The 22,288-nt window shown below is 38.0% G+C and overlaps 1 protein-coding gene across 1 annotated transcript in view; it reads right to left on the bottom strand.

Annotated features, from left to right (window-relative positions):
* Nucleotides 1-22,288, bottom strand: part of EYS (eyes shut homolog) — a 950,400-nt gene that overhangs the window by 290,390 nt on the left and 637,722 nt on the right. Inside the window, exon 34 of the mRNA XM_050893740.1 lies at nucleotides 19,752-19,902. Within this exon, the coding sequence (XP_050749697.1) occupies nucleotides 19,752-19,902 (151 nt within the window). The remainder of the gene's footprint in view (nucleotides 1-19,751; nucleotides 19,903-22,288) is intronic.

The following is a 22,288-nucleotide window of genomic DNA, read 5'->3' as shown; positions in this document are numbered from 1 at the left end:
AAACAGAGAAGGCCCTGATGCCACGTAAGCACTGTTCAGCAACAGCCAAAACATCCCTGTGTTAGCAGCACTGCTTCGGTCACCAGTCTAAAACACAGCATCATACAGGCTGCTATGAAGAAAATTAGCTCCATCCCAGCCAGACCCGGTACAGGGAATCAATACGAATCCAGAATTTCTCAGACACATGACAAGAGTAGTCGATGTAATGCTTACTGTGAATCAGTGCATGGAAATACAAAGAACTGCCACTAAAGATGTTAGAGAAATGCAAAGTCATACAAACACTACTTTAGTGATAACGGTGAGAGGTGAGAAATAAAACACAAAAATTTCTGTCCTAGAATACTGTAAAAACACAGCTGTGAGAGCAAAGATCTTTTTATTATTATCAATTCAGGTGGCACTATATGTTTATAGAATAATAAATAAACTACCTTAATATACTTTCTGGCCACATGCATGCTTTTGGTTACTAAGTTTGTATTTATCAGAAATGGCAACAATTTGCTCCACTTGCCATCCAAAGCACACGAGTTTAATCAGTAAAAGTAATTTTCAATGGGATTTTGTGGGATTTAACAGCAAATTGTCTTCTTTTTTCCTGACGAGAAACTCATGGATTTGCATTTTAATAAGATGGAGGTATACGCCCAAAACTTCATGTTTGTGGTATAAACCTCTCTGCTGTTGAAAGAACGTGGAGAAAAATCACACATACATAAAATAGGAACAGGTGGATATTGTTTTTGTCTATTAAAATGCGATAAGTTTGCATAACATGCTTTTTCTCATGTAGCTTGAGTTTTGCAGTTAGATTGCTACAGCTTATGCCTAGACATTTACTGTTATCAAAAACAAGTTAACAGATGAGTAAATTGATAGCTAAAGGAGATCAACTATTGATTTTAGCTGTGTGTGGCAGGGAATGTATGAAGAAACACACGGTAATATTTGTGCATTCTCATCAATTGCAGAAAGAATCAGTCTGCAAGAGATGAACCTACAGTTCCTGAACACACAAGGAAACAGTGGGCAACTAATCTAGGGAATTGCTGATTGATAGGGTCATTTGGGTAATCCATTAGTTTCCTGACTGGAACATTCTGTATTATTCCATACATTCTGTTAAATATATTTCCGCCTTGTCAAATGGGCTGTAGTCTGGTTTCTCCTGAAGCTGAAAGGGTCCTACCTACATGGAAGTAATTGCTGTCACACCATTCCCTTTTAGGTTTACACCATCAGACTGTATCACCACAAGAACTACAAAGGAAGATTACAGGCCACTAACTGGTATCTGCTGGGATGTACCATCAACACATCCCCTTTTCTGAGGGGTAAACCCTAGCTCTTCTCTGTTCTCCTTCATTGTTTATAGACAGAGTGTAGTGGCCACCATTCAAAACTCTTAGATATAATTCTGCCTTGAAAATGTATTGGGTCTAGCTGAGAAGGAGTTAATTTTCCCCGTAGCAGCCCTCATAGTGCTGTGCTCTGTATTGGTAGCTAGAGAGGTGTTGATAACACACCAGTGTCTTCGCTACTTCTGAAGCAGTGCTCCCACAGCATCAAGGCTGTCTCTCCAACATCGCCCCCCCCTCACCAGTAGGCTGGGGGTGGGCAAGATCTTGGGAGGGGACATAGCCAGGACACCTGATCCAAACTGACCAAAGGGATATTCCATACCATATGATGTCTGCTCAGCAATAAAAGCTAGGAGAAGGAGGAGGAAGGGGGCGCATTCGTTATTTATGTTTGTCTTCCGGAGCAACCACTACGCATACTGAAGCCCTGCTTCCCGGGAAGCGGCTAGACATCGGCTGCTGATGGGAAGTAGAGAATAAAATCTTTTGTTTTCCTTTGCTTTCGCACGCCACCTTTGCTTTTGCTTTATTAAACTGTCCTTATCTCGACCTACAAGCCTTTCGTTATATTTTCTCTCCCCTGTCCAGTTGAGGAGGGGGAGTGATAGAGCGGCTTTGGTGGGCACCTGGCATCCAGCCAGGGTCAACCCACCAAAGGGAGCGGTAAGCCAGAGTGAGGAGCCATATAAATGTAGTTACAGACTGCATGTGAATTTTCTGTGTGAAACCTTTTTTTTTTTCCTGAGGAAAATGTGCCTGTATACATTTTCAATCCAAGTACATAGTCTGCCATCAAGCTTCTCACAGAATATCTCAGAGTACACTTGTGCAATGAATGATTACAGCCTATCCTCCCAAGCTTCAGGAGGCTGCTTGGAAATAGTATAATGTTCAGTCAGTGTCTGGAAGGAGCTCAAAGTGATTAGACGACAGATGTCTGGGATGCAAGCACTGAAGAGCACTGCTGCATTAAGTCACTTCACCGTAGTTTCTTTAAGCTTTAAGCTTTGCTGGAAGGGACTGATACCAAATACATCCTCTAAGGGCCCATGAAAGTTATCTGCTAACTGCTCAAGCCTTAATTCTCACTTATCATCAACCAGACCTGCTGAAATTTTCCAAAAAGGATCTCAAAGAGTCACACAGAGGAATTACTGAAGTATCATCTTCACAGATGATGCCATCTGCTGAGCTCCATTGCTTCCAGACAAAGGAAATTATTTCTTTTTGTTGTTTCTATAACATGTGGTGGCAAACCTACACCTACAAATCTCAAAGGTATATACATTATGAATTGCGTCAACTTCCGAGATATCAATGTGAAAGCATAGCTCCATCAAACACTACAGATCCTGTGTAGCAGACTGCTTGAATGTGCGCTCCATCCCATAATGCTGTGTGCTGCCACTTTCAAGATAACAATCAATTTTTAAAAAGCAGCTTCCAGATTGGACCATGAACAATAGGCAAACAAAGGTGAAGTACCTGACAAGGTACCTGAGAAGGTGTTATGCACATACACACTGCCACATTTCCAGGTAAGTCAGACAATTTGTGAACATGGAAAGCTGTTGGACAAAAAAGGGCTGAATATGCTCAGCAGAAGATAAGTCATCCCAAATGTCTGTAACTGTCCTGAATTTTGCACACTGAATAGGAAGAAGAGACAAATGGTTAATGTTATCAAGAGAAGCAGGGTTGTCAAAGAATGAAAACACCACACAGACACTGAAAATTTTCTCCCAGGACAATTTCCACATCAGCCCACACATCAAGATAAGGTTTCAAGGAGATGTCTTGCCAACAAAAATGGGCTGTAGCTGATGCCAGGATCCTGTTGGAATATGCAGGAGCTGTGGACTAATTAAGTGGCAACATCAACCACAAACTAAAGATCTTAACAGCAGGTCAGCCTGGTAGCTATAGGAAAATAAGTGCCCTCACAGCTGAAAGACAAAAAGCAATCTTGCAGTCTTGCCAATGTGTTCAAAGAGAAATGATCACCTGGATTTGAACTTGCAAATTCATAAAAGCAGCTTGCATGCAAGTTCAAAACAGTGCCATCTCTTCAAAATGTTCTTCAAAATAAGGAAATAGTCTCTACAGAAACAGAATCATATCTTTGCACATCATCAAATCATATCTTTGCATATCACCAAAACAGCATCTTTCTTCTGATAAAATTAGGGTCTTTTTATAGAGGGTGTAGGTGTCAAGGTTTTGGCAGTGAGGAGGCTGCAGAGATGACCTGTGTGAGGAGAGGCTGGTGTTGCCTGGTGCCAGGGACAACTGATTCCAGCTGGCTCCAACAGACCCAATGCAGGGCACAGCTGAGCCCAGCAGCTAAGATGGTGGCGCCTCAGGGAAAATGCCACAAAGGCAGAGGAGGCACGGAGAAAAAAAGAGAGAGAGAGAAACAGAAGTGCGAACATCAAGGTCAGCATCTGCTCCATGGTGCCGGAGCAGATATTCCCCTGCAGCCCATGGAGAGGACCGTGCCAGAGCCGGTGGATGTCTCCTGAAAGAACTGTGGCCTGTGGAGAGGACCCAGGCAGGAGCAGGCGAAAAGCGTGAGGAAGGAGCAGCAGAGAGGAGCTGTTATGGACTGACCACAACCCTCCTATTTCCTTGCGCCACTTGGGGTTGGGGTGGAAGGAGTTGGGAATGAAGGTGAGCCTGGGAAGAAGCAGTGTGTGTGGGGGGGGAAAGTCTTGTTTTAATTTTGTCTCTGTTTCTCACTACCCAAATCTATTTTAATTGGCAATAAATTAAATTAATTTTCCCCAAGTCAAGTCCGTTTTGGCCATGATGTTAATTGATAAGTGATCTCCCTGTCTTTATCTCAGCTCATGAGCTTTTTCATCTTATATTCTTCCCCTGTCAAGTTGAGGAGGGGGAGTGGGTGATCAGCTGGGTGGGCATCTGGCACTTAGCCAATGTTAACCCACCACATTCCTGAAAATTGACAGAGGCTTAGAAGATAGCAGGATGGTGAAGTTAATCAAATGACCATTTGTATCTAAGGTCAAGCACTGAATATAAGAGAATCTTAAGATGGTAGATGATATCGTTGTATAGTTAGGTGTTGTATAGGTAGATGATATATTGCATGCAGTAAAAGGTAGAAAGGAGAAAAATAGTATCAAGTCTTCCAACACATATTTAAGGCTGCTGAAGGAATGAGCTGGTGGGAATAATGCAGACAATCCATGATGGATAAAGAGCTGCCATCTGTGAGGCTGGTTAAATGACTGTTGAGGTTGACACTGAGGAGCACCTCAACAGAGGATGCGCCTCAATAAGGGATGACTTCGATTTAAAGGAGTGAAGGACTTAAATCAGTTCTCTCCTGTAGATTCCTCCATTTCCTTTGGGAGCCCTGTACAAAAATAAAAGTACAAAGGGTACCAACAGGAGGAGGTACCTGATAAATCATGAACAGTTTTCAGCACTATGGAATAATTAGTGGCTGAAAAGTCCTCTAAGGTACCATTCAAGACAGATTCTGCAGTTTCCGATATTTTATTGATGAGTTCTTGCTGGTGAACAAAACCCAAACAGTTTGCTAGTGAAATCTGAGGGATATAGGAGAATAAGCCTTTTCTTCTAGCAGTCAGTCTCTTAACATCCCTTTTTCCTGTGAGACACATGCCTCTGTACTCCTCTGATGCAGCCATAGAAGCAAAGGAAAAGGACAGCAGAATACATATAGGTACTCAGTATTCCTGGGGGCTTGGCAGTTGTAGTTCATTCATTTTACAGATGACAGTAAGAGGGTAATGGTTGCCAAATTGCCTGGTCAGGCTCCAGCAAGGCCTCACAGATAGAGAATAATCTTGCATGGGCTAATATAGAAGAAAATCTCCATTACACTGTGTCTGCCCTAACTCTTCAAATGCTGGATAGAAGCTTCCAGGACCAAACAGCACAATGGATTAGCAAAAGAAGTCAGGCTGAACCTGAAAACCTCCAAAGCCCAAGAACAACACATTTCAAGGCATGCATGCCAGTGAGGAGACAGGTGTATCCGTCTCCTCACTGGCCACGTTGCCATACTGTGAGCGTGCACACAAGATACCCTGAAGAGAAGTTCCAACTTGTGGCTCCAGAGCAAAAGACTCAATAGAGTGAATTACCAGGGAGAGGTGCAAAAAACAGGGTTTGGATATGTGCTTTGGCATTGACCCCCAGTATCAGTATCAGCACTCTCTTTGGTTGTTAGAGCAGATATGGATCACAGAATCACAGAACTGCTTATGTTCGAAAGGACCTCTGGAGATCTTTAAACTAGGAATGACAGGGGAGGGACAAAGTTATGAGCAACCCTGTGAGGGATTGATGAGCAAAGCCCTGTGAGGGCTGGCGAGCAAAGTGCCTGGGATGATGTGACAGGAAGGGATCACAAAAAAAAAGAACAGTCCCAGCTCTTTCAGCCTTTCCTCATATGAGAGATGCTCCAGTCCCTTAATCACGTTTGTGGCCCTGTGCTGGAGATGCTCCAGTAAGTCCATATCTTTCTTGAACTGGGGAGGTCCAGAACTGGTCACATTAATTCAGATGTAGCCTCACCAGTACTGCATTGAGAGGATGAATCCCCTGCCTTGACCTGCTGGAAATGCTCTTCCTAATGCAGCTGCAGAATATTGTTGGCCTTCCTTTGCTGTGAGGGTGAATTGCTGGCTCATGGTCAGCTTGTTGTCCACCAGAACTCCAAGGTCCTCCTTTGCCAAGCAGTTCTCCAGCCAGCTGGCCCCACCATGTATTTGTGCATGGGGTTATTCCTCCTCAGGTGCAGGACTTTGCAATTTCCCTTGTTGAACTTCATGAGATTCTGATCAGCCCATTTCTCCAGCCTGTTGAGGTCCCTCTGCATGGCAGCATGACACTCTGGAGAATTAGCCACTCCTCTCAGTTTTGTATCATCTGTGAACTTGCTGAGGGTGCACTCTATTCCATCATCCAGATCACTAATGAAGATGTTGAACAGTATTGGACCCACTATTGAATCCTGGGGTAGACCGCTAGCTACTGGCCTCCAACTAGACTTTGGACCACTGATCACAACACTACAGGCCTCATCATTCAGCTAGTTTTTAATCCACCTTACTGTGGACTTACCTATACCTGCACTTTGTCAGTTTGTCTATGAGGATGTCACGGGAGACAGTGTCAAAGACTTTACTGAAGTCAAGGTAAACAACATCCACTGCTCTCCCTTGTCCACTAAACGAGTCATCTAATTGCAGAAGGCTATGAGGCTGGTCAAGTATGATTTCCCCTTTGTAAATCCATGTTGACAACTCCCAGTGACCTTCTTGTCCTCCATGTATTTGGAAATGGTTTCCAGGAGGATTTTCTGCATCACCTTCCCAGGGACTGAGATGAGGCTGTCCAACCTATAGTATCAGATCTTCCTTCTTGCCTTTCTCGAAGATAGTGATATTTGCTCTCTTCCAGTCTTCAGGAACCTCTCTTAATTGCCATGACCATTCAAAGATAATTAACAGTGACCTCACGATGATATCAGACAGCTTCCTCAGCACTCATGGGTGCAACCTGTCAGACCTCATGGACTTACGTATGACTAGTTTGTTTAAGTGCTCCCTAACCTGGTCCTTCTCCACCAATGGTAAGTATTCCTTGCTCCAGACTTTCCCTCTGGTCTTAGAGGCAAAGAAGACATCAGGTACCTCAGCCTTCTCTATGCCATTTGTAACCAGTTCCTCTGCTCCATTCCGCACTGGACCCACTGTTTCCCTAATGGATGAACAAGTGAATGCCCACAACGGACCCTTCTTGCCAAATAAAACTTGAATCACTAGTGTTAGTACAAAAAAATAAAATGTGTCTCAGGAAATGGGGTACAAACCCACAGCTGGCACAAAGCTTAAGGGGAATCAAAGCTGAGTTCCTAAAATCCAAAAGGCAAAGATAACTTCAGAGCAAGAAATACCAAGTAGAAGAGCATTTCAGCTCAGTACAGTTGCAGATATTCTTGTATTTTATATGTTGACTGAGGAGAGAAAGAGCTTGAGCAGATCCTCTAAAGGTACTGCAATAGAAAAACCTTCTGGTGTCACACAGGAATACACAACATGTACTTTCTTTCAAATAGATACGTATTTTTACAGTGGTATATCAATTCACCTGAGTGCACCCACCAGTTGCCTTTAGAAATTGAGTGATATCATACTATTTTCCTTTTAATTTATCTTTTATTTCCTGAACCCTTATTTCCCTCTATAGGAAATATTAGTCAAAAAAAGAAAATGTTTCTTCCATACTGAACAGAAATCTGAACTCAAATCTCTTATTAAATTCTCCAAATATAGAGTTTGTTTACATCCCCTTCCCCCATATGTTTTTTTAAAAATCACCTCAAGAGAACAAGACAGAGAAAGTTTCAGTGATGCCTTTGTATCAGTCTTTTAATTTACTGAGGACGCTATCTGGTTAGCTTCAAGCATTTAGAACACACAAATCTGAGTTCAGGCACTGTAAGTATGAAACAATTAAAATACTTTTGAGAAAAATACTTCCATAAAGTCAAATTCTGAGGGGATTTCAGTGAGACAGTGGCAATCATCATCATTCAGGATTAGCAGGAGACTTTGCTGGTTTTTTTCTTTTCCTTTTCTCCCCACACTGCTTTAATTTTAGACTCAGAAGATTGATTTCCCCATGCACAAACAGAGAGGTCTGGTTATTTCTAACTGCATAAAAGAGCTTCTAGAGAACTTAGTTAAAGCCACGCATATCAAGACTCTCATACAAATATGAAACAGGAATAATCTATTTGGCTCAGCATCCTGATTCTGTCCAGAGTTTTAGGAGTGCAAACCCATTGTTTTTAATGTTCTAATTCAGTGTGGCTGCTCCTAGCCAAGGCCTGCTGCACAGATGGCCTGGGGCCATGAACTTCTTAAAGTTCATTGGCTTCTTTTCTGCAAGAGTATAGTGTAACTATAATATCACTGGTTCGGGTGATCTGTAGCTCTGTAATAAGCATAATGAACTTGGCATTCTAGCATTATCTAATGAGACTGAATTACATTTTTAATCTTGGTTATAGTAATCAGTTTATACTGTGGACTGCTGACATATATGTGGAATGCAAATGAATTTTTTTCATGTAGAGTTGTTGATATTAATGAGATTTTTGCACTTCTGTGAAGCACAGCCATGTGAAAATGTATCACTTTATATATAACCGTAAGTGCCTCCTTTAATTTGATGCAGAAGATGATCACTGAGAAAAGATCTTGATTTCTCATGAGCAATACTTTCTGGTCTGTGTACTTAACACAGTGAAGGATATTTGTTGCTTTTTGGTTTGAGATTATTTTGTTATGGTTTTGGTAGATTTTATGGAAAATGTTAATAATAATATAATATTAATACAATGTATTAACATTATATTGATATTAGTATCAATAGTTAACTAATATAATATTGGTATTTGCATTACTAAGATTACAATTTATATACTATAATACTAGCTACATGCATATATATACATATGAAATTCTAACTTCTCTAAATGAACTCTAATGAAATTAAAAAAAGAAGCAGTAAAAATATTACAAAATATAGCTGGAGAAAAGGCAGAAAAAAGATGACTGCTTCTAATATACGTGTTCACAATCAATAAGAAGTTTGATATAATAAATGTCAAAAATACTTCCCTCAGCTATCTTCCTAATAAAATATGAAGTGCAATCTGTAACTAGTAAAATCATCCAAATTAATATGAACTTTTCAATATAGAGTTATCGAGAAGTATTCAGGAAATAGTACTAGTAACTGAATAAAAAGAATTGAGAGGTCTTTATACTTACTTTTACGTCTTCCATTCTACATTTTCAATATTATAAATTTGGAATTTATTAGATATATCAGAAAGATTTATTGCACACTTTGATTAATATAGTCTAGGTTTAGATTTTACTATAACTAGCAGAATCCAAAACTTCTGCAGTATGTATGAGCTGGGGTATTTTTTTTTAGCTTTAAGGATCACACAGTACTAATACTGATCTTCAGCAAGAATTCAAACTTGTTTCAAGCAGATAAATCAATAATAATTTCTCCAAAACACTTACATGAGCATATTCAGATGTAAGAAAAAGCATTAACAAATCAATAATATGCCTATAAGCATATTGATTAATCTAATTAGAAAAAAATAAAAATACAGTGTGGCGCTATTCACTACAATGCTCTCTGTGCATATCTCTTTTCTTTAAGTTGATATCTCAAATACTGCAATGTCCAAGATCATCTTCTGCAGACTTTACAACACAGATTGACTTGAAAGGAAGAACACAAGCAAGTAATACAGTATTACAGGAACATTTTAGATTTTCCTTGATGGTATCACTTCTCTGTATTGTTTAGCCTTGAAGACCTAGCAAGCTCACACCCTTAGATGGTAAGGGCTACTGGCACACTAGTAACGAAGAATCCCGACAGAGGAGCATTGTATACATCCAGAACTTGCAGCAAAATATCTTAAGTCTCATATATATTTCTTTTTGGATCAATGGGATTAGGCAAGACAGTATATTACCATTATATAGTAGCCATAATTACAGAATATTGCAATTACATTAAAACTGACTTACCAATCGAATTCCATTCCATGTCTCTCTTTACCTGGAAAATCTTTTTTAAAAAAATAAAAGATTTGCATTCAAAATATACATGATACAACTGAGCTAGGTAAATATGTCACAAAAAAAATGTAATATGAACAATTTGTGTGCTTTTAAATACAACTCCCTTTCTGTCAAACCACTAAATCATTATTTCTTTTCAAAAGACAAGTAACTGCCTCTGGAAAAATATCTGAATTCTAAAAAGAAAAAGAAGCAGTCAAACAATAAGAATATGATAAGCATCTTGATAGTAAAAGAATAACAGTGGGATATTATGATGCAAGAGTAAAAATCATGTAAGGCGTAGGCTGCCAGAAAAAAGGCAATATAAAGAAAGTAGTCAAATGAATATACACAAACTAGCACAAATCCTTTTGCACTGAAATTTCATGTAGAAAGAAAAATACAATATTACAGCTATATTATATATCACCTAACCGAGATGATGGTGCTTGTTAAATACTAAAGCGGGTTAGAAAGCGTAAGGCAGAAAACACAGTAATAGGAGAATTTAATTACTCCCAAGCAGTCTGGTAAGAAATCATGACAAGATATGATTCAGGGACTGCATTTTTAGATGCTGTAAATAACAGTTGCTTGGAACCATTAGAGAAACCACAAGAGAAATAACTCTGATTTTGCATTAAGCTAGGCATAGGATCTGTTTCAATATAGAATCATAAAAAAAAAAAAAAAAATTTAGAACACTGACTATAATGTAATCAACTTCAGTGTTCTTCTGGGAGCAAAACACACTTAAAAAATAGTTTAACTGCAACAGGACAAGGTTAGTATGGATAAAAATAAATGGAAAAACTAATGGGTAAAATGCTTGCAGGTTACAGATAAACACTTGCATAGAGTTCACATAACTATGTACACTTCAGCAGAAAAAAAAATCAAGCATGACTTTTAAAGAAAAAGGAGCTTGAATGATGAAATAGCAGAATAAAGAAGACTATTAGTTGATATCTTTAAGGCCAAAATAAGGGTAGAGTGTGTAAAGGGAACATATCTGGTAAATTAAATCTACAACTAGGCATATTTAAAAAGGTTCTGGGATATAATTTATTTTAGGCAGAAGAAAATACCTATAGAACCATAGAATCATAGAACCATAGAATCATAGAAGAGCCCAGGTTGGAAGGGACCTTGAAAGATCATCTGGTCCTTTCATAGGAAAGGGAGCTTAGATGAGATTATCTAGCACCCGGCCCAATCGCATATTGAAAACCTCCAGTGATGGGGACTCTACCACGTCCCTGGGGAGGTTGTTCCAGTACTCATCAAAACTTTCTAAAATGTGAAAAGTAGGAAGCCTGGAATTGTTCAAAGACAGTATGTAACTTTTCACTTAAATTGCGTTTGGTACCAAAATACAGGAAAGTGGCAAATACGATACCAGTTTTTTAAAAGGGACAATGAAAGGCCAAAATGATTGAAGCAAACTAAAACCTGGCAAATCTATATTCAGAGGCAATTTCCTAAAAGTTGTAATAAAGAATGTAAATAGCAAAAACATGGAACAATATGACATAAAGAATCAGCATAAAATTTTGTTAAAGGAAGTTATGCTTCCTCAATTATTAGAATTCCTTGAACACATTAATGGTCCTATACAAGAGGGTCACCAAACAACATATATAATTTAATTTCCAAAAATATTTTAACATTACTCCCCACCAAAAGTTTTTAAAGAATATTAATAGTCATGAGAAATATAAGAAGGTCTTATTTTGGGTTAATAAACTGGTTAAAAGAAAGGAAACAAAAATTACAAATACTAGGTCAGTTTTCACATTGGTTAGCTGTCACAAATATTGTGAGTCCTGTGTTGTTAAACATATTCACAAATTTTCTGAGAATGTACAAAGTACTGAGGTAAAAAAGTTTGCTGATCACAACAAACTATTCAGAATAGTCAAAACAGTAGCTCCCTGCAGAAGGCTGAAGAATTATCTCTTCACTCCAGAGACAGGACCCTCGATTTCAGGGAAATGATTAATCGTATAAGAACAGAGCATGTAGACCATGACTTCTCAATCTGAAGAAGAATGAGTAGCAGTGAATGTGACAGCAGTCAATAAAACAATGAATGACATGTAGAAGATGTATTTTTGGTGATGTGACAAATATCTATTTAGTCTCTATCTGTATATTTATATAAAAGCACATAAATATAGAAAATAGCTTGAGGAAGAATAAGCAGAGCTCTTAATTAGAATAAGCATTCAAGTGATGCAAAGACAGATCCAGAGCATATCCTAAATAGGACATTAGAAAGAAAATACTTGTCAGGATCTAAGGCTTTCATGTCAAGATCCAAGAAGAAATCAGACACTCTTCAGGATGTACAATGCATTTCAAACCAACAAATGTTTTGAAAAAGCCTTTCTGAATGCTATAATCACAAACCTGACAACAGAGAGGACTTAGAAGACTTGTAATGTGTGTAAGGAAAGTCAAATTAAAAGGGAGCGACATAAATACAAGGACAAATATTTTCATCCCTTTTTTTGAAAAATACAGGCACTGGAATTGATACAAACAGGAACAGCTCCCAGTTTCCACAATGTAGCACTGAAACCACATGAAGATGTTGGATATAAAGGTCAACACTGTTCACTTTCATTTTCTGTATCACAGCAGAACCTCAAACTCAAGTGCATAGCTACTACAAGCTACGCACCTGTATTCCACTATACCTTGAGTGAAAACTAATGCCTGGCAACTAGCTCCCACTTAGTCTATTCTGAGCTACAGCTTAAACTCATGGAGCAGATGATGCTTTAAATTGTATCAAATATAAAATATCCTTTGAACAATTGCCAAACAGAATTATGATCTAATGAAAAAAGCATAACCAGTCTACAGGTCTCATTGTATACACTGATAAAAAAACTTAAGAAAATTGAAGCAGTTTTTTTTAAACTTTGAGGACTCTATGAACAGATCTGGCAATTTGACTGGCAATCAATATGTCAAAAGTCTGCCAAAATAAAATGGTTTTACAAATCATATGATTCTTAATAATTAAGTGTGAAAATCTCAGATATGCTGTGGACCAACAGGAAATTTGTGGAGGTTCAAGAACTGGCCCCTCTAAGGTTTCAAACTACCCACTCTTGCTTATACCACTGTAGCAAACAGTTGCAGCCGTGTAACGGTCTAGTATGCCTTGTAATCCTATGAAAGATTGGACGCCCTTTCCTTTGTTGGCTTCTCCAGGAATCTTCTCAAGATGAACACTGCAATCCAGAGGGCATTAACTGGGTCAGGACCACTGTAATTTGCTCACATCCAATGACCACTGCAACAGGATGTTAAAGCATCATGTAAATATAATATTATTATAAATTATTATGTGAAAGTTACTGTTAGAGCCCCATTCTGCAGCTTTATCAGATAAGGTGAATGCCAGATAATCAAACCTGAATACTGTGCACAGATTGTACTAAATACTCCCACTGCTTTGCATTGCTCCGGCAAGGGAAATGGATCATAAACTATGTCTAACTAGACAGTTACAGAAGGATTACTGTTGCTTTGGTCTGTGGAAGCACAGCAGCTGTAACATACAGTAAATTGCTTTCAGATCATTCCAAATTAAGGGCCTGATTCTATATTTTGTAACACCTGTTTTACATTGTCTGTTTCTTCACTCAGTGCCATTGAATTCAGTGGATGAGTAACTGTGACAGAAAGAATGTAATTTTATGCATTTTAGCAATCATTTATTAAAGTGTTTAAAACATTTTTATCTACATATGATAATACCTGAGAATATTCTGAGACTAAATGCGCAGTTTCATAGCTTCATATAATTGTGATATCACACTCTCTCTTTTTCATAAGAAAACTGTATGTTTTCTTATATATGCACAGCATATTTTATACCTGTGTATTTAAAATATGTGCCCTCACAAAAAAGTTCACCCAGGTATGGGCTAGTAGTCTAACCGAGAGATTTTAGATGTATAATGATTTCTGTCTCATCTTAGTTACAACACTAACACACTATGATCCTGAGCATACCACTCAATTATCTGTTGCCACTTCCCAATTGTTAACATGGGGATACCAATGCCCACATATGTATTTGCGTACTTTCCACTTAATCTTTTATCTTTACTTTATTTAGCAGATTGTTCTCCTGGTACAGAAGCTTCCTTTCCTTCTGAAACTTCCCTGTTTGAATACTTGCAAATTTTAATTATAGAGAACTGCTTATGTTGAAAAGGAATACGAAGATATAATGACATTTCATGTTCTCAATACTAAAATACTATTAAGTCTAGAAATATAAATTATTGGAGCAATTATAGCAGCAGAAATAACACTATTACTGCAATCAACTGTTGCTGTAGGTATTTGAAAACAATCTCTAATTTCCCTTTGAGTGTACCAATCTCTGCAGAAGAACAAGCTATTGTAAACAATTAATGATACTAAAGCTAGCATGAAATTAATTATTCTGAAACATGTCTTGAGATTTCAGAAATAATAGATTCTTTTTTTCAGTTTCTGATTTAAAATGTCTTTTTTCTGTGTGTAATTTGGTTTCTATTCCCCTGCTGTTGATTTTTAAGTCTTAGAAAACAGCTATCATAAACAGCTTTAAAAAACCAATGTTTTAAAAAGATGACGCTATTTAACTGTTTAACTGATTTTGCCATTTACCTGTTTCTTAGATGTGACAAGTCTGAAGTATGCCCTTCTTTAGTGAAGAAATAGGGTATGATTTAAAAATAAGTAATAAACAAAGCTGTCACAGAATTGAATGGGAGTTTTTTCGCTGTGTAGACAGCAGGACAAGATGTCTGCCAGCCAGCTATTTATAGTTTAGCTTTCCTCCTGACTATTCAGCTCTGCCTTCCTACACTGTCAGATGAATCCACTAAACTTTGCAAAGGACAGTTTACAGAGAGTTGTAAAAACAATTTCTTGCTGTGCGTGAAACAGTTTGCGGTGCTTGAACTTGGATGAATTCGTCCAAGGTGTTTCAGCGCATGTATCTGTTATCTTGTTTTCTACCCACGTCTTCAGATCCTTCAGAATTCATACTCAGGCAAATACTTTTTCTATCTTTGGCCTGTGGGTACACAACATCAGAGAACTGTAGATGTGTACAAGGAAGGAGTGGCAGAGATGAGCTGTTATGGACCGACCACAACCCCCATTCCCCATCCCCCTGTACCGCTCGAGGGGAGGAGACAGAGGAGGTGGGAGTGAAGTTGAGTCTGGGAAAGAAAAGTAAGGAATATCCACTGCCCTCCCTTTGTCCACAGAACCAGTCATCTCAACATGGAAGGTAATCATACTGGTCAGGCAGTTTCCCCTTGGTAAATCCATGCTGGTTGTTCCCAAGGACCTGGTTGTCCTTCATTTGTTTCTACAATTGTCTCAGGAACTGAGTTGTGCCATTGGCCTGACCAGCTCATCGCTACCCAGATCTTCCTCCTTGGTCTTTTCCAAGATGAATATGACATCACATTTGTCTTTTTCCAGTCATCAGGGACCTCCTCTGATTGCTCTAGTCTTTCAGAAGTGATAGAGAGTGGCCTTGTGATAACATCAGCACATGGTTGTATGCATCCCGTTTGGACCCATGATACTTTATATCTCTGGTTTACTTAAATAGTCCATAACTTTTATCTTGCTCTACTGTTGGTAGTGTTTCTCCCCACCAACCACTACCACAAGGCACAGAGATCTGGGAGATCTGAGAGCTTCTGATTAGTGAAGAAATCTATTGGGTATTATGGCATTGCTTCCCCAGATGTCACAGATGTTCTTTTAACAGATATATCCTTGAGGGTAAGGCAGTGTTCTCCTGAAGCGCCTTCCCAAGCTGTGGCAGCAACCAAGGAAATCAGTAGTGGGTGACTAGGAAGGAAATTCAAACTTCTGTTGATAGTGTGCTAAGTCTGCTATTACCCTGGGCAGTGGAAACATACATAGTTGGTGCTTATCAAGCCTTCCAGTCTAGAACTATTATGACTATGTTTATTGATATTTCTATTCAAAATGGTGTACAATAGGCAGAATGCCAATCAGGTTCAGAACAGACTCAAAACACCTCAATGAGTACATACAGAGAAACAGTAACTTCTCTTAATAATTCCTGAAAGATCCTATGGTTTCCCAACTGATCTTTAAGGAAGACTGAAACAATTTTCTCCCTTAAAGAAAGAGTAAAAGGCTACCTCTTATAGCACCCCTCATACAGAATGGCATTAAAGAACAACAGGAAAAGCAGTCAAGATAGGGAGGCAATTCCCCTCTCATTTTTGGAGAAGAAAGCTTCAACATTTTGAGACTGAAAAGCAGAGAATAATTGTTGCACCTTGCCTTACATGTTGAGGGCACTCTGACCCTAAGCAATACCGAACATACAGATGAAAAATAAATATGTGGAAAAAATGCATGGACACTTGAGAGCTGATTAGGAAATTGCAGTATAGGAAATCCTCAGAGAACACAATATTTTACCCTGAGGGCTTCACAGATCATATCAAACTTCACTTATAAAGGAAGAGGAATCTAGCCTGGAAATCAATAGCATAGCATGAGCCAATTCCAGTAATACGGAACTCCTGTGTCAACAGTTTCTGGCACTCTCAGCTAGAAGTTCCTGTTAGACAGAAACTGAAGCAGTCTAGTCTGACGTCACTGCCCTTTACAACTTCCACAGTATTGGAAGGTAGGAGAGCCAACAGCAGAGTGAACTACTCTAGTGAGAGAAGGAGCTCATCTAAAACAAGACCAAGCAGATACTATGGCTATCACAAGGGTCATTATCAGACTTGACTCCAAGAGCGATCAGAGCATTTGCCAGAAAGAGCTGAGTCTCAGCTGGAGCAGAAATCTCCCTTGAAGCAAACTGCAGGATGAAGGTCAGAAGCAGACCTTTTCTGTTTCAGGGATGATGAAGGGTTTACAATAGAAGCCTGACTGCCTGGGTCAAAGCTGATGAGAAAGAAACTTCCTGGAGTGGTTTCCTACTGCTGGGATTGAAAAGCCCACATAAAGAGAACTTGGACAGACGGTTCTCCATTCCCTGACAAAAAGGAAAAATATAGCCTTTATAGACTGTATGTGGCTTATAGCCAACAGACTTTGATAGGGAAGCCAAGGAAAATTAAACTTGCCCAAAGCTACAAAAAAGTAAAAATCAAGCAAAATGAGTCACTAAGATCAAAATGAACACAAAAGTCACAAAGGAGCAAAGAAAATGAAGTGAAATAAAAGGCTGAGGTAATCTCAAACAGAAAGCAATGAACTGCATAAAAGCCTCATGGAAAATTAGAGAGGCAACTGAGAGTCGAGGATGTATTTTTGCCTTTTGGGGAAGTTATATGAACATATGCTTTTGGTTAAGTATCACCAGCTTGAGCACTTGCACATGTCCCACATCTATTACCTCATCTAAATAACCAGCATGGACCATAACATTTCACCTATTAATCCTGTGTTAAGAATAGAATAATCCATTGAACTGCAACATCCTTAAAGAAAGAAAGCCCATCTTGATATGACAATCCAACACCTATATAGGCAAAATGTTTCAGCAGTAAATTACCCTTAAACCATTGTGTTTTATCGTTATTTTAACTTACCTAAAATAAATCTATTTTTCTAGATTCTATTTTGTCTGTAGCTAGTGAAGAGCTATTTACCATCTCAAACTTCCTTCTCAGATACACATTATTATGTATAACCCTCAAACAAATTGCTTCTTTACCTGCTCCTAAATACATTCCATGGATTGAACTTCTCTAAACCTTCAGTATAAATTCTTTGGCGGATCCCCAAAACCATTTCTTTTAGCTTCTAGAAGACAGTTCATTTAAACATTGAAAATATAATTTTCTTATAACTTATTAGTATAGAACATTTCTTGAAGATACATTTCTGGAGTAAATAAAATTTTATATGCAACTAATAGGATGAAATATTCCAGATGAATGGATAGTTCGTGCCTGAACATTTGAATTAAGGGAAAAGTTATATAACTACAAATACTATTTGATCTGTTCTTTTAATGCCAGTACATGGTATTTAGAAGCATAGTTTTGGCTGAGTATTTTACAACTCTAAAAGCACCTACTCACAAGAACTTTTAAGTTGGGTTTCAACAGTATTGTCACTTCATTCATTACTGTACAATTTATTGTAAGGTGAAAGCAATCTAGAAATGCTGCACTACAATAACAACATCAAAACCACATCTGTGCTTGAAGTGACTGTATCTGCCTCATGATAAAACGACCCTCACTTACCGAAGAATGGAACAGAAATAAAAAAGTTAAAACAATTGTCACAGGGTGAAGCCTACCCAAAAGTATGGCTTAAAAAATGAAATCTGGACTACATATGTCCAGCTCTGACTACATGATTCTGCTGTGCATTTGGAAAACAAAAAAACCCGCAGATTAACTTTGTTGCAGTTGTGAAGTGACACCTATCCAAAGATCACTGCTCAGATAAATGAGACCTGGACTACACCAACCCAGTGCTAACAGTTTAGTTTATTCCAGTATGCGTGAAAACAAATAAAGACTCACAGATAATCTTTGTTAGGTAATGGTGAACAGCTTTACATTCTGGTAACACATTTGGGACATGAGACTAGAGGGTGAAATAATCCAGGTAGCAGCACTGGTTGGCTTTAGATAAGGGGAAAGTTAGAGATTGACCTGGGGCTATGTGACTAGCAAGGCCACTGGCACCTTATGCCAACAATTTAATTTTAAAAATTTATACATACTTATGACAATAGCCCCTTGGGTACAGAGGGGCACTCCATACTCAGACCTGACAAGATGAAGAAGGCTGAGCCAGCTGGGAACTGCTTTACACAGGGGCCATGCTGCCAGGAGCTGGACTGAGTGTCCCCCGGGTGTATGGTGCCAGACTCAAATGAATTACAGGGGCTGGGACTTTGATCTGTGTGAGTGTGAAGAGTTTGAGCATCATAGACTAGAACAGAAATCGCTATCCATACTCATCCTGCTTTGAAAAAAAATATTTAGGTTGGAGATCACTTAAGTGAAGTGCATCTGTTATTGTGACTACTTTACCCCAAATTCCTTCATAACAATTCAGTAATAATCCACTTCTCTCCAATCCTCTGCATGACCCTGTGTGTACTCTTCTTCCCCAGCTCTGTGCTAGCCCTATTGCATATTACTTCTCATGCCTGCATATGCCGTTACTCCAGCTGCATACAGGGCCTCACAAATTCAAGCTCCTGTACCATACCTCTCGTTCATTAATGCAGTTCCACAGGTTAACTCTTTCTTGCTTGGTCCATTTTTACACACACCTATCTGTGCCAGCACAGGATGCAAGTAGACAGCCTCTTTCATTATGGAACCCAGTGCAGTTATACTTTTCACATCTTCATAGAACTAGCAACTGAGGTAACAAGTATCTCCTCTAAATTTGATCATATTTGCTCCTTAACTCTGGCTACTCAAGGCAAACAGGATTGCAGGTCAAAACTTCAGGACAGAATGCTGTTTCTGTTCACTTCACTTACCAAAGTCCCATGCACCAGCAAAACTCTGCAAGGGACCATACTCATCCCTTAGATGTAATCCTCAAAAAGCTGTAATTTTTATTTTTTGGATAGTTTAAATCTCTTCAGTTATATCCTATTCAGTATGCCACTCCTAAAATAGAAAATAACTTAAATAAAAATGAATAATAAGAAAAATAATACCTGTTTTATTGCATAATCATGGGGCAAACCACCAACAAATATGGATCCTGTTTCAAGCCAATATGAACTGGACCAGAAATTTCTAGGTATACTTGTCTTTGCAGATATCCCCAGGATCGAAATTTCTGCTTCACATGGTGCCATGCCTTGCCTGCATAAATTTAGAAATAGGCACATTTTACCACCATATATAGTTTACATTACTGTCTATCTGACAAATTAATTAGGCTGTTGCTAAACCAATGAGGAAAGAAAATCAAGTAAACAGCTGTTTTTATGTTAAAGACTATAAACGTAAGAGAAACTGTTTAACAAGCTGTAAGTTGGCATGTCTTTGGGGTTTGAACTTCCATTAAAATGAAGCTATATTGTAAATCTTAACAGTGTAATTGCTAAAAAAGCCAAAGCACAGAATAATGGCCAAATAAAAAAGTTAGACAATTTTTAACAATAACAAGGCTTTGTAATTTGAAAAAAAGACATCTATTAACCTCACAGATTTTAAATATCCCTCTTTTTCATCACAAAAAAAGATAACCCACAAAAGCAATTTAAAATAAACTGCGTTTTAGAGAGTGCAGATGTGCTATAATCTGTACTACTTATCTTCAAAAGCATCATTCCTAAAACTGAAGGCAGTAATATTAGGCCCTGAAATTAATACATACAATCCGTTTTCCCTCCCCCTGTCCACACACCCTCTTAACAGTGTTGCTTTTAACAGCATGCATAAATTGTTAACAATAAACAGAAGGTGCAAAGTAAACAACTTGGTTTTCTTCATTTTTTTTTTTAATGATGCAAAGCTCATTTACATTCCGATAACCAACTGGCAATAAGCACTTTGTCTTCATGAAAGAAAGCACAGTGAAGAAATATCGGACCGAAACAAGAGTCTCTCATGTAGGAATTTCTTTCAGCCTATCCTTCTCTCTGCACGTGAAACAAATCAGAGTTCAATAAGTTATATGTTTAAAAATACTCAAGTGCCTTTGTAAAAGAAGTGCCACAAAAAATCTATGTGAAAATAGCTTATACCAAAAAAGAAAACTATAAAAGCAACAGTTTGTAATTTAGCTAGGATGCTGTAGGTAAAGTATGAGTCCAGTTTATCTTTGATAATGCAAAATTAACTTCTGAAACTTATTAGTTACCAAAAGAGCATGGAAAGTTTTCTTCACTAGCTTCTGTCAGATAATGATATATGAAGGATTTCTCACATACTATTTGATAAGGTCTTCTATCATTTTCTAATTGAGAGGATGGAGACAACATTAGCAACATTTGCAAACAGTTCTCTATGTTTGTTTTCTATATAATTCTGTATTTGTGATACTTTCAGAAAAATATGCAAACATGGTATTAGCCTTTTAACAGAAAGGACTATAAATGTTTTTGTAAGCAAAATGGCCTGTCCATCCTACGGTAAGTAACTTCAGATAAAGAATATAAAGTTTTGTTTTGTTGTTAAAATCAACATTAAAGAAGAGAAATAAATTGGGGGTTTAATTCTGTGGACTAAAAATAAACTTCTTAAGGGATCAGTTCAGGGGATTTTTTTGTTTTTACCTCAATTTTCACAAAGTTTTTTGAAACTTGCTAATTAATAGCTAACATGAATGAGAAAAAGGAGAAAATTGTAGCCAGAACTGCAATCAAGGAAAGGAATATTTTCCTACTAGGTTTTGTAGATATTATGCAATGGTTGTATGTCTAAGCACATACACAAGGTTCTGCAGCACACCATTTTCATTATTTGCTTACAAAGGAAGTTTGCTGATAATGTGTGTAACTCATACATGCATTCTCAGTAGCTCTGTTTGCAATGATCAAGTAGATTTTCCTAAGGCTTGAACCCAGTGTGACATCTTGAATATATTCATTCTACAGCAGAAAGCTGTGGTGAGAGTTCTAAGGAAAAAATTATTGATTTTTAAATATCTAAAATGTCTTCTCTTTCTGATAAAAGGATACGATATTTATGAATAAAAGCATAATAATAGGATAGCAATCTTTCTGAAATATTTTAATTCAGACTTGTTTTAATGCAACATAATCCTTAAGATTGGAGTGGAAGAGGGTCAGGAGGGGAACCGACAGGCATTTTTAATTTTTTTGAACTAATTAACAGATGTGCTAAATGAAGGAAAGCTGCCTAAACAACTTCTTTTATTTTTTTTAAATTACGATTTCTTCTACACATTTTGAGATGCTAATGCTGTAACTGGTTACGTGGCCATGTATGTACTTCTATTACACAAGCACCCTATTTACAAATGTAGTTCTTTTCACGTTAGCTTTAGACATATTTGTTAGCTTGTCCTTAATAGCTTATATGATGGATATGCAGAAGTATTTTTGTGTGCATATATAACCATGTTTTGAAATTAATTCCCGGTACTTTATGTCAGAAAACAAGTTAATGCAATTCAATTGCATGAGCTGCCTTCACCCTAAGCTTGTTAGAATGTCAGCCATGCACCTCTGATTGTGCTTGATTGAATCTAGCAGGGTCTGGCCAAATTAGAATAACAACC

The sequence above is a fragment of the Gymnogyps californianus genome, chromosome 3, assembly GCF_018139145.2.
Source record: "Gymnogyps californianus isolate 813 chromosome 3, ASM1813914v2, whole genome shotgun sequence".
Taxonomy (NCBI): domain Eukaryota; kingdom Metazoa; phylum Chordata; class Aves; order Accipitriformes; family Cathartidae; genus Gymnogyps; species Gymnogyps californianus.
Note: the sequence above shows the minus strand (reverse complement) of the source record. Positions and strands in the feature narration are given on the sequence as shown.